Raw genomic sequence first — 12,577 nt, 5'->3', positions numbered from 1 at the left:
ACCCTAGTGCAGACAACAGGCATGAGGCAGAGTAACTGTTTAACTGAGTTGAAAGGGCAGTAGAGTCACTTCAAAGTGGTTTACCAGAATAAGGTCAACTTGATAGGTGAATGAGGTCAAGAGGATTGACCAGTGGTCTGGTGATCGAAGAGCTGGGGTTGACAAGGAGGACAAGAAGCCAGATGGACCTGTTCAGGGAGTCGATCGAGAGTAAACCCAGACTAACAACCAGTCTCAGGATCAGCTGACTCTGAGCAAAGGTTGATGCTGGCCAACTGATGAAGGACCATGGGTTTGCTGTCGTCCAGAGAAAAGATCTGGCAGGAAACTGGTGTCTACTGAGCAAGATGACGGGTTAAGTGACTGATGGCTAGCAGTCTAAGATGTGACTGACTCTCGGTCTAGGTCTAATAACAATGAGACCAGGACCCTGGTAGAAATGAAGAGGTGAGGCAGTCAGGAGCCACAGAAAGGCTAGCCTTGACCAACCAGAGTGGAGACACCTGGGAGTTATTGGAGATGAGTAGCTAGCTAACTCAGGGGCAGAGACTGGCTGAAGGCTAGCAGACTACATGCTAGTCACTTCATGAGAGCTGTTAAGGTTATTATCGATAGCTGAGCTGATCTCAATAATGCTATCTGGAAACCTGGTGTCTGCCATGTCCTGTCTCCACTCCTGTAATCAATCACACACACCAGACACAGAGAGTGAGACTGTAGGCAACGAGGGAGGTAGATGCAGAGGGTATGAAATCTGGAGACGTTACTGTCCAATATCCTTGTCTACTGGACTTTGTATTGTCTTCTCTGTCACATTCTAATCTGAGACCACATGAACGACTCTTCATTTACTGTCTCATGTCTCCAGACCTCAGTAATCACCTGTGTTACAAGATTATCAATGTTGTTAATGTTTTGGACATGTTCACACAACTTTTTATTGATATATCCAACATCGTTTTGAACCAGGTTCAAAGAACTTCTCACATTTGTGCATTGCCTCTCAGTCGAGAGGTCACATTGTGCAATGCTGTGTGTCTTTATAATAAAAACAATGTGTTTACATGAACAGGTCATGTTAAAGAAACACTTAACATGCAGTCGGTGATCCAACAGCAGATTCTTTCTACAGCAGACTTCTCTATGCACATGCTTCATTGAATGATCATTAATGTGTAAATAGAAATACACCATCATGAGGTCAGAGTTGTCAAAGCAATGGGACACCTGATTGATTGACTGACTGGCTCTGGATCTGTCTGAGGTCAACGGGAGCTGCTCTGGAACAGGATGGACATCAGCCAGCCCAGCCTCTGGAGCAGTCCTCCCCCAACCTATCCCAATTGACCTTTATCATTCCATTCCCTCTACCCCATTTCATCCCATCCGATCCGAGCCTTCACATCCCATCCTCTTGATCACTTTTCATCCCATCCCTTCCGCCATTTTTATCCCCTCCTCTTGGACCCTTTTCATCCCATTTGGTCAACACTTTTTATTCCATCCCCTCCCCTCCACCGTTTTATTCCATCCCTTTCAACCCTTGTCATCCCTTCCCCTTAAATCCTTTTCATCCCATCCTTTATGACCATTTTATCCCATCCTCTCTGACCCTTTTCCACCCATCCTTTCTGACCCCTCTTCATCTCATCCCCTCTCATCCTTTTCATTCCATCCCTTCTGCCATTTTTATCCCCTCCTCTCGGACCCTTTTCGTCCCATTTGGTCAACCTTTTTCATCGCATCCCCTCCACCATTTTATCCCATCCCTTCCAACCCTTTTCATCCCTTCCCCTTAAATCCTTTTCATCCCATCCTTTGTGACCATTTTTATCCCTTCCTCTCTGACCCTTTTCCACCCATCCTTTCCAACCCCTCTTCATCCCATCCCCTCCAACTCTTCTCATCCCATCCCATGCTATCTACTAGTAAACTTATTTGAATCAATTAAGTCATGGTCTTAGTTTGTAAATAAAACTAACTTGCCTGCAGTACATTGTTCAGTGTATCATATCAGTCCACATCCTGATTTGTCCATGAAGGCTCGAATCAAAAGACATCAAGGACAACTGGAATAAGTAGCAGATGTTCAAGACGTTTCAGCTCTCATCCAGGAGGCTTCTTCAGCTCTGACTGACTGCTGGGGAGTCTGTGGACTTGTCATCAAGGATATTAATATGACTTGGTTATTCAGAGCTCCTGGCCATTGGAAGTTCTTTAAAAACGACTTTATTGACTGAATATTGACAAAAATCTGACAAAAATTAACACAATCATTCAGTATAACCAAGAAACAATGAATGATCTCCTCCTTAAAGGAGAACTCCGGCGCAAAATGAACCTGGGATTAATAACACATGTGTACCGAGTTCGACCGTTCTCTGGTATTTGTTTTCATACCATCTTGGGGAAACTGAACTCTCTTCGTTCAGTGCTTCTCTGTGCTCTCAGTGCTTTCTTCCGGCAACAGACAGTTCAGTTTCCCCAAGATGGCGCCCACCTGGATATGCGAGCCAGACATGAACGGTACTGTGTTCCTTTTTTAATAAACTGCCTGTATACTTGCAAAGTTCTCAATGCTTCGGTTTACATGTAGAGACCCTAGTTATGCTACCGTGTAAGTGTGGTGATATTGTGAGCCTTGTTAGTGGTATAGAAATAGCGATTTCTTTTTATGTGTAAGTGTGCCCCGAAGGCTAGCGTTATACGCTAATTAGCGGTTTGCAAGAAAACTGGTCACATTTGACGAACAAGACAAATGCATGAAAACAAATACCAGAGAACGGTCGAACTCGGTACACATGTGTTATTAACCCCAGGTTCATTTTGTGCCGGAGTTCTCCTTTAATAATGATCATAATGATTAGAGTTTTATAAAACCTCATTTGTACATGAAACAACATTGGACCTGACAAACGAATACACGTGAATATACACTGCCTGGCCAAAACAAAAAGTCACACCAAAAAAAAAAAAGTTCACCCACTCTAATATTTTGTTGGACCACCGCCTTTAGCTTTGATTACAGCACACATTCACTGTGTTGCATTAATTTTTCATCAAGATCTTGCATTGATGATGGAAGAGTCTGACCACTGCGCAAAGCCTTCTTCAGCACATACCAAAGATTCTCAGTGGGGTTAAGGTCTGGACTCTGGTGGCCAATCCATGTGTGAAAATGATGTATCATGCTCCCTGAACCACTCTTTCATTTGAGCCCCATGAATCCTGGCATTGTCATCTTGGAATATGCCCCTATCATCAGGGAAGAAAAAAATCCACTGATGGAATAACCTGGTCATTCAGTATATTCAGGTAGTCAGCTGACCTCGTTCCTTGGACACATAATGTTGCTGAACCTAGACCTGAGCAACTGCAGCAACCCCAGATCATAGCACTGCTCCCACAGGCTTGCACAGTAGGTGCTAGGCATGATGGGTGCATCACTTCATCTGCCTCTGTTCTTAACCGATTCAATTTCAATTCAATTCAATTTTATTTATATAGCGTCAATAAAATGTGATGGTTTCCCACTGTCCTTGCAGTTCTTAATATTGCATTGGACAGTTCTTTTATTTCTTTTATTTTAGTAGTTTCTGCAATCTCCTTAGATGTCTTCTCTACTTGATGCCATTGATTTGACCCTTCTCAAACAGACTAACATCTTTTCCACAACCACGGGATGCATCTTTAGACATGGTTGTTTAAGAAATGAAAAGCTACTTTTTTTTTTGGCCAGGCAGTGGCCAGTTAACAGAGAGATCAACAACATATCAGTGATAAAGGAAGGTCAGAATTAAACTCTCTATTCCTGAAGTTACCTCCGTCTACTTCACTTTAATCAACTTAGCACTTGATCCAATCCAACCACTAATCCAGAGTCCAGCATAGAGTGGCTGAGTGAATGTGGTCTGGACTCTGTGGAGGAGAGTCATGGTTTCTGAGACGCTGTAGAAGGACAGAATACCTGCTCTGTGATCCAGGTACACTCCTACTCTGGAGGAAGGATGACCTGAGACAGGAGTTTTGATGTTGTTGTTCACAATTGTAGAACTGTAACAATCTAATGTCCAAGATTTGTCATTGAATCCAAATCCACTTTCATCCCCTGCTCTGCTGATATTCTCATATGTGACTGCTACACCAACAATTCCTCTCCACTCCACCTCCCAGTAACAACGTTGAATCATACTCTTGCTACTTAAGACCTGAGAACAATCAGTGAATCTGTCTGTATGATCATAATAAAACCGTTGTTGAAACACTGATGTTACTTTTCTGTTCCTCTCAGACAGTAACAGATGTCTGTGTGCTGTATTAGGATCCAGTGTGATTTCACATGAATACTTCAAGAATTCATCTCTGGTCTTTGGCTCTGGTTGTGGCAGTAAAACATCCACTTCAGTCACTGTCAGTGAGATGTTTGTCCTTGTCTCTCCCAGAATGTCCTGTAGTTTCTTTCTGAGCTCTGTCACAGCTGCTTTCACACCCTCAAAGTTCCTCAGAGGATGGATATTGATGCTGGATGAGTATGTAGATTGACTGAGTGATGACAGCGAGAGGTAGTTGTGTAGAAACTGGTTGTGATCCTCTGTGTCTGAGAGCTGCTTCAGCTCAGCTTCTTCCCTCTTCAGCTCAGTGATCTCCTGCTCCAGCTTCTCCTCAACCTCTTTGACTCGACTCTCTTCAGTTTCTTGCTGGGATCTGACCTGCTGCTTCATATCAGAGCTTCTTTCCTGGATGAGACGGATTATCTCAGTGAAGATCTCCTGACTATCCATTGTTTTATCAGCAGAGTGAGCGATGGCTTTCAGCTCCTGTTGAAGCAGCTTCACATCTTGCTCTTTATCCTGGATCATCTGCTGGATGTTTTGTCGTCTCACCTCCACCTCTCTCTGCTTCTCAGTCCTTTCTGCTGCAGCTGAGACTGTGTCGTGGCCTTTATGTTCATCCACAGAGCAGAGATAACAGATAATCTGCTGATCAGTACGACAGAACATTTTCATCACCTCACCATGACGAGAGCAGATGTTCTCCTGGAGCTTCTTGGAGGGATCCACCAGCTTGTGTTGTTTAAATGTAGGTGACTTATAGTGAGGTTCAAGGTGTTTCTCACAGTAAGATGCCAGACAGACTAAACAGGACTTGAAGGCTTTCAGTTTTCTTCCAGTGCAGACATCACAGGCCACATCTTCAGGTCCAGCATAGCAGTGATCAGCAGGAGCAGCTTGGAGTCCAGTCTTCTTCAGCTTCTCCACTATATCTGCTAATTTGGTGCTTTTCACCAGGACAGGCCTCAGTGTGAAGAGTTGTCTGCACTCAGGGCAGCTGTGGATTTTCTTCTTGTCCTCTTCATCGAAGTGGCTTTTAATACAGTTCATGCAGTAGCTGTGTCCACAGGGAATAGTCACTGGATCCTTCAGTAGATCCTGACAGATGGAACAGCTGATTGTTTCTTGGTCCAGTTCAACTCCTTTCTGCGCCATCTCAGATCTTAGTGTCAGCGACTCAATGAGTTTCTCTTTCTGAGATCTTAAACTAGTTTGAGTTGTGATTTAAACATCATGTGTTTCAATCTTTCAGCTGTTACACGTCATCACATGTTGATCACACCCATCGTCAACTTGTAGATCTGAAAGAGAGACAACATAGAAATATGTGGACAGAGTGGATAAAGAGGAATGAGGTTTATCAGGTTTGATTCATTCCAAGACAACAAGCAACCCTGAATTAAAGTTTGTTTCCCCATTGACAATGAAGTCTAATGCTATAGTGTTATAGTTTAAAAGAGGATCCAAATGTAAGATATATTTTTTAAATTTATTTTTTTTTTTTTTTGCAGCATGAGTAATTAACGAGTCAGCATTAATAAAACTTACTGGAAGTGAGAAACAGGAGGCTTCACTGTGTTTAGTCAGGTTAGTCCAAGAAATAGTATAACAAAAGACAAACAAGTTGAAACAAAGACCAAAAACTATGAAGTTAAATCCTGATCTCCATTTTTATATATTTAATCATTCAGTTCTAAAATAATTATCTATAGTTCCTGATTAGGCTTCATATTTTTAAGTCTTCCTCTAATTAATTTCAGTTTCCCTTTATTAGTTCAACAACTGACAAACTGCAAAGGAGAATTATCTGTCATAAAAGAAGTAATGATATTTTGATGATATTCCTTCCATCCATGTTCATCTTCTCATCTGAAGTCAGTGGTAAAAGTCTAAGTACAGTATTCCAGATATCTGTCTCCCTAGCAACGCATTCTCGTCACTCACAAGGAATCCCAAGGTGATCCCATTCCAGATATGTAATCCATCCAGTTAATTCTGGGTGGGTGTCTCCTCCCAGCTGGCTGAACCCAGTAAACCTCCAAGTGGAGACCCCTAGTAGAAATCCTGATCAGATCTCAACTGACCCCTTTAGGTGTGACGGAGCATGGGCTGTACTCTGCACACCCTCTGGATGTTGATGTCCTCACCCTACCTCTAACACTGAGGACCAGCTACTGTGGAGGAAACTCATTTTGGGAATAAATCTCCAAAACCATTCTTTTAGTCAGTCAATAGTTCATTACCATAGGTGAGGGTTGAAATGTAGATTAACTAAATCCAAAGATTGCCCTTTTGGCTAAACTCCCTGTTCACCATGAACCATTACTGCTGCCTCTTCATCTAAACACCTGCTCCATTTTACTGTCACTTGTGAACAAGAACCCAAGATGTTTGAATTCCTTCGCTAGGGCCAGAGACTCACCCCCAATTTGGAGACAACAATCCACTGTTTCTCCTACAGATCACCGTGGTCTGAGAGCTGGAGGTGCTGACTTTCATAACCAGACACTTTTCACACTCTGCAAACCATCCCAGTGTGTTCTGATGAAGTTTTCGACAGAACTACATCATCTGGAAAAAGATACAGTTTGGACTGATACTGGACACACTTGTCTCCCTGCTGCACCTTGTCTGTGAATGTGGAAAACTGTGAGAGCAGAGAGCAGTGTTAGCCTTGGTGGAATCCAATCCACTGGAAAGTGTCATGTACAGACCAGGAGGACAAAATGGAGGAGTCAGGATTCAGGCAAACTCGGAGGTTGTTTATTTCAGTAGCAGGGTCAAAACCAGGAAGTCAGGATACTGGCAAAGGTACACTAATCCGGCAGGCAAAAACTCAGGTAAAACGACAGGCTAAGGTCACAACTAGAGAAAACCTCAAAGAAAAGGGCTCGAACGCTTCAGGTAAACCAAAAAGACGATCTGACATAGAAAGAGAGGGGAACACAGCTTAAATACACGAGGGAGAGGGAGACAACGAGACACAGGTGAAACACATGAGGGCGGGGAAAGCAATCAGAGACAGAAAGAGACAGGAAGACGGACTTCATGAGACTCTAAGGCTGCGTTCAGACTGCAGACGGATCTGATTCAAATCTGATTCCTTCTCATATCCGATTTATAGGGCTGACTGTTCACACTGCCTTTAGCAAGTGTCCAAATCGGATATGGTTCTGTTCAGACTGGGCCACATTCTTCAACGGTCTGATAGGTTGCTGTAGCAACGAGCGGAAGCGTCATTCAGCACGTGTATTTGTCAGACGTCATATAATTGCGACAGCGACAAGCAAAACAACAACAAACAACACGATGGATGTACGTCACGTCAGTGTAAAGATTTATAAGGCATGCAGTTTCTTCCTCTGTCCAAGGCGAATTGTTTTCAAAGTCCTCCTCCATTGTGATAGCTGTAATATCACTGTCCGTGGCCGTAACGTGGCTCCTCCACAACGGAAATAGGCACGCGGTCTGGCGCATTGGTTCTGGCCTGGCGTTGCGTAAGTGACGTCACGGACAGTCAAAACCCATCTGAGTGTTGGGAGCTGTTCAGACTGAGACGCATCTGTCCATATCCGATACGAATGCGATATGAAACTACCTCTGGATGTGGTTTGCAACCGTTTGGCAAAAATCGGATTTCATGTGATCTGTCACTGTTCAGACTTCAAAATCGAGATCCGATTCAAATCTGAATGGGCTAAAAATCGGATTTTGGCTGGCAGTCTGAACGCAGCCTGAGATGTGTGAAAGGAAGAGATCAGTAGTGTTTGAGAGCAGAGAGAAGAATGAGAGTTATCAGGCTTTGCCACATTCCAGGACAAGGAGCAGCACCGTGAATTAATTAATCAAAACTCCTTTAGATTCCAGGAAGAGATGCAGGTTCAGATAAATACTGTATGTTTAACCCTTTTTACAGCGGAGATCATTTCCCTTTTAAAAATACTGTTCACCTCAAACCTTTTTAAAACATCAGGGTTCCAGTTTCTCAGTACCCAGTACCTGACTCATTACTGCTATAAAGTAGTTCATGCCCCGCCCCTTAGCACAGGTTAGGAAGACGCGCAGTGAGAAGAAAACAGCGATAGCATGAAGAGAGCAGCGACATGGAAAACACGGAGTCCATATGGTCACGTCCACAAGTGTCCAGCAAACCACTGTGAGCGACCCTGGGAACCTTACCTGTGTCTTAATCTTTTCTTTCTCGGCTGGGTTTTTTTTTTTTGATACGTTGGATTCTGGATTGAAGTGAATTCTCTCCCTGATGAGAGGGAATGGCAAGCCAACCAATCTGGACTGAAGAGAGCCTTCTCCATTTTTTCTTCAGTTGTCCAGTTCATGTGGTAGGACAGTGGGAAAGATTTACAGAAACAATTGGAGTGAACTATTTTTCTTTTATTTTTTTTCATTTTTGACAAAGAGAGATATTTTATTTTTATAAAGGGTGCACCTAGTTAAAAGACATTCAAAAGAAACCTTACTTAAGGACGGCAGTATTTGTAAATTGTTCTAATACAGTGATCCTGTTTAAACTCACCTCTGTGTCTTTTCTTACTGTCAAATCATTGCTCATTAAGCCTCCCTGTGAATCTACTTACCTGCCAGGTGGGTTACACAGTAAAAACTTGGCGAGCCAGCCTGGGAGGAAATCAATAAATTTTCTTTCGTAATAAAATGAAATGGACACCTTTGAGAAATTGAGTGTATCTGTAAGAGAGTTTAACATTTAAGACATTTTGACTATATTGTTTCAATTCATTTTCCAGTTTATTGACATTTCATCCTTACCTTGGTTAAAAATGGACATTATTGTTACAAAGGGTGTCAAGATTCCTAATGCTGTTTTAGTTAGTGAGTTAACTAACACAGAGGTTGACAATGAGATCTTTGACTTTCTAAGGAATATGGGTCAATCACTAGAATAATCAAAGTACCTACCACAGATTCTGACACCAAGGTAATTGTGAGTTTGAGCATGGTACATCTGCAAATTCACTTGAGACCAATGTCTAACCTTACTGAAGACCATGTACTACCAAACATGAAGTTATCCACCATGTTCAGAGCCTTGCTAGTGTTTACACATGTGATGTGGGCTCCAGTACAACAAATACTTTCTGGGTTGAGAGACTTGGCCAAGTTGAGTGGCAGGGAGATTGGAGATATCCTTTGTGAGGAGCTGCCTAGGGAAGAATCAGCACTTTCCACCTACCTTCAGATCAACTCAGCGCCCCAGAAGTACAATGTGTTGTACCCACGCACAGAAGACTCCACCCCCATCTGACGACCAGCTGATGACACTGTCCTCAGCAAGTGTGAGGAGATCCCTTCGCAGGTTTAATGCATGCAAAGCTTCAGGTCCAGACAACATACGTGGTTGTGTACTGAGAGACTGTGCAGAGGAACTCACAGATGTCTTCACAGACATTTTCAACATCTCACTGAGTCAGGCTGTTGTCCCCACGTGCTTCGAAGCCACCACCATCATCCCGGTCCCGAAGAAGTCGTCTCCTTCCTGCTTCAATGACTACCGTCCAGTTGCATTCACTCCCATTCTCATGAAGTGCCCCCCCCCCCCCCCCCCCCCGGACCCTTACCGGTTCATATATCGGTCCAACTGCTCGACCGATGATGCCATCTCCACTACCCTCCACTCAGCTCTCACACATTTGGACACTAAGGACTCCTACGTCAGAATGCTGTTCATTGACTTCAGTTCAGCATTCAATACAATCATCCCCCAACAGCTCATACAAAAACTGGAACAACTGGGGCTCAGTACCTCGCTGTGCAACTGGATGCTGGACTTCCTGACTGGAAGACCTCAAGCAGTGCGGGTTGGCACCAACACATCCAGCACCATCACCCTGAACACAGGGGCCCCCCAGGGATGTGTGCTGAGCCCCCTCCTCTTCACTTTACTGACTCACTACTGCACACTGATGGATAGCTCCAACCTATTCATAAAGTTTGCAGATGACACGACTGTGGTGGGTCTCATCAGCAGCGGAGACGAGACCAACTACAGGAGCGAAGTGAGCCGCCTGGCTATGTGGTGCGGAGGCAACAATCTCTCCCTGAATGTGGAAAAGACAAAGGAGTTTGTTGTGGACTTCAGGAGAGCGCACACTCAGCATCTTCCTCTGACCATCAACGGTGCTGCTGTGGAGAGGGTGAGCAGCACCAAGTTCCTGGGTATACACGTCACAGAGGACCTCTCCTGGCCGACCATCACTGGCAAAGAAGGCTCAACAGCACCTCTACTTTCTGAGCAAACTGAGGAAAGCCAGAGCACCGGCCCCCATCATGCGCACCTTCTACAGAGGCACCATCGAGAGCATCCTGACCAGCTGCATCACTGCGTGGTATGGCGCCTGCACCGCGTCCTGCCACAAGACCCTCCATCGCATAGTGAGAGCAGCTGAGAAGATAATCGGTGTCTCTCTCCGACATCCGTCTCACCCGCAAAGCCCTCTGCATTGCAAGTGATCCCACTCACCCGTCACACAACTTCCTCAGTCTGCTGCCATCAGGGAGGAGACTGCGGAGTCTTCAGGCCAGGACCAGGAGACTCAAAGACAGCTTCAACCACCAGGCTGTCAGGAAGCTCAATTCCTTACCTGCTTTGCCCCCTCTCCCCATTCTGCTCCCCGCTCACACACACTAACCTGGGACTCTGATATGTGTACATTTTGTGTTTAAGTTGCTGCACCGTAGGCCTTTGAGGAAAGTAATTTCAATCCTGTTATGTGTTGCACATGTCAGAATTGACAATAAAGCTGACTTTGACTTTGGCTTGACTTTATACCACTGTCGAAGATGGGGATGAGCTTTTTGCACAATTCTTGAACAACAATCAGAATAATGGGGAGAAGGCATCTGATTATTTGCAACGACTACACACAGCATTAAGTGAATAAAGGTGGGATTGCTGCTCACAACGCTAACAAACAACTCCTCGAGCAATTCTATTGAGGATGTTCGAATGATATTGTGATCACCAGTCTCGAACAGCTCAAGAATAAGCCACCATCACTTGCAGAGCTCCTTCTCTTACTGCGAACCGAGGAAGACAAACACACTAACAAAGCTAGCAGAATGAAGCGGCACCTCGGTTTAACCAAAGCCAAAAGCCATGTCAAATATGCAAGCTGCACATGTGCCCTACGCAGAAGACATTGGCGCGCCACAGGAAACCGAGGAAGCCTTCTTAGCCATGACTAAAGATATCCAAAAGGAGATCGCTGAACTTCAAGTTCAGGTGGCAAAACTCAGTGCATGCAGTTTGGAAAAGCCTGGAAAAAGCAACAGCAAGTACAAAGCAAAAACAAAAGACTAAAACACAGCCAAGAAAGAAAAGATTAAGACACTGGTAAGGTTTACAGGGTTGCTCACAGTGGATTGTTGGACAGTTATGGACTCAAACAGTTTCCCTTTTTGAGCAGTGTGGCACAATATCGTTTTTTTTTTTTTTTTTTTTACCATATTTACTCATATCCGTGTTTTCTGTGTCGCTGCTTTCTTCTTTCCATTGCTCTGATTTCATTTCACAGCACATCTTCCTAACATGCGCTAAGGAGCGGGGCATGAACTACTTCACGCCAATAACGATTCAGCTACATCAGAATGACCCAATGACTTCAGTTTTTCAGTTTTTTCAGTTTCACAGGACCACTCTCTGAAGCAAATTCAGACCTCTGGGATGAAAATAATTAATAAATCTAATGCGAAATGAAATATGGAGTGTGATTCAACAGATTACACATCTAAATACACAGGATTCTCTTTTTTTCAACAGATTACATTATGATGATCAGAAAATGTTTGAGAATATCTTTAATGTCTAAACATAATCTACTAATAATACAGTTCATGCAGTAGCTGTGTGCTTGTGTCTTCATTCACTAATCTTTCTGGTTAATTTTCCAGTTTTTAAGCCTTAAGTCATAAAAACAAACAAGGAAAACATGAAGTCTGTACTTTCAGGTGTTTCAGGAGGAAAACTGCCACGGATAAACTCTCATATTAGTTTGACATTTTTTCCATCAGATGTGAGAGGAGTCCTGGAATGAAGACCAAAGAGAAAAATTATTTTATTTAATATTTAAATCAACACATTGTTCACACATCAATTTATTTCATGTACAGATTAATTTCAATGACACAATTAACTTGTTTAATCGAGGAAAACAAATGAACAATCATCATGATAATTACAGTTTCAATAAACATGTATATGTAGATTTGAA

The 12,577-nt window shown here is 43.5% G+C and overlaps 1 protein-coding gene across 1 annotated transcript; it reads right to left on the bottom strand.

The window, feature by feature from the left end:
• Positions 1-3,708: 3,708 nt before the first annotated feature.
• LOC311489301 (tripartite motif-containing protein 16-like) lies at positions 3,709-5,783 on the bottom strand. The gene has a single exon (XM_084546324.1). It carries the CDS (start codon positions 5,484-5,486, stop codon positions 3,828-3,830), a length of 1,659 nt encoding a protein of 552 aa, XP_084402450.1. The 5' UTR covers positions 5,487-5,783; the 3' UTR covers positions 3,709-3,827.
• Positions 5,784-12,577: the final 6,794 nt, after the last annotated feature.

Source organism: Chelon labrosus (genome assembly GCF_963514085.1).
Source record: "Chelon labrosus genome assembly, chromosome: 6".
Taxonomy (NCBI): domain Eukaryota; kingdom Metazoa; phylum Chordata; class Actinopteri; order Mugiliformes; family Mugilidae; genus Chelon; species Chelon labrosus.
This window is presented reverse-complemented; position numbering and strand designations above follow the sequence as displayed.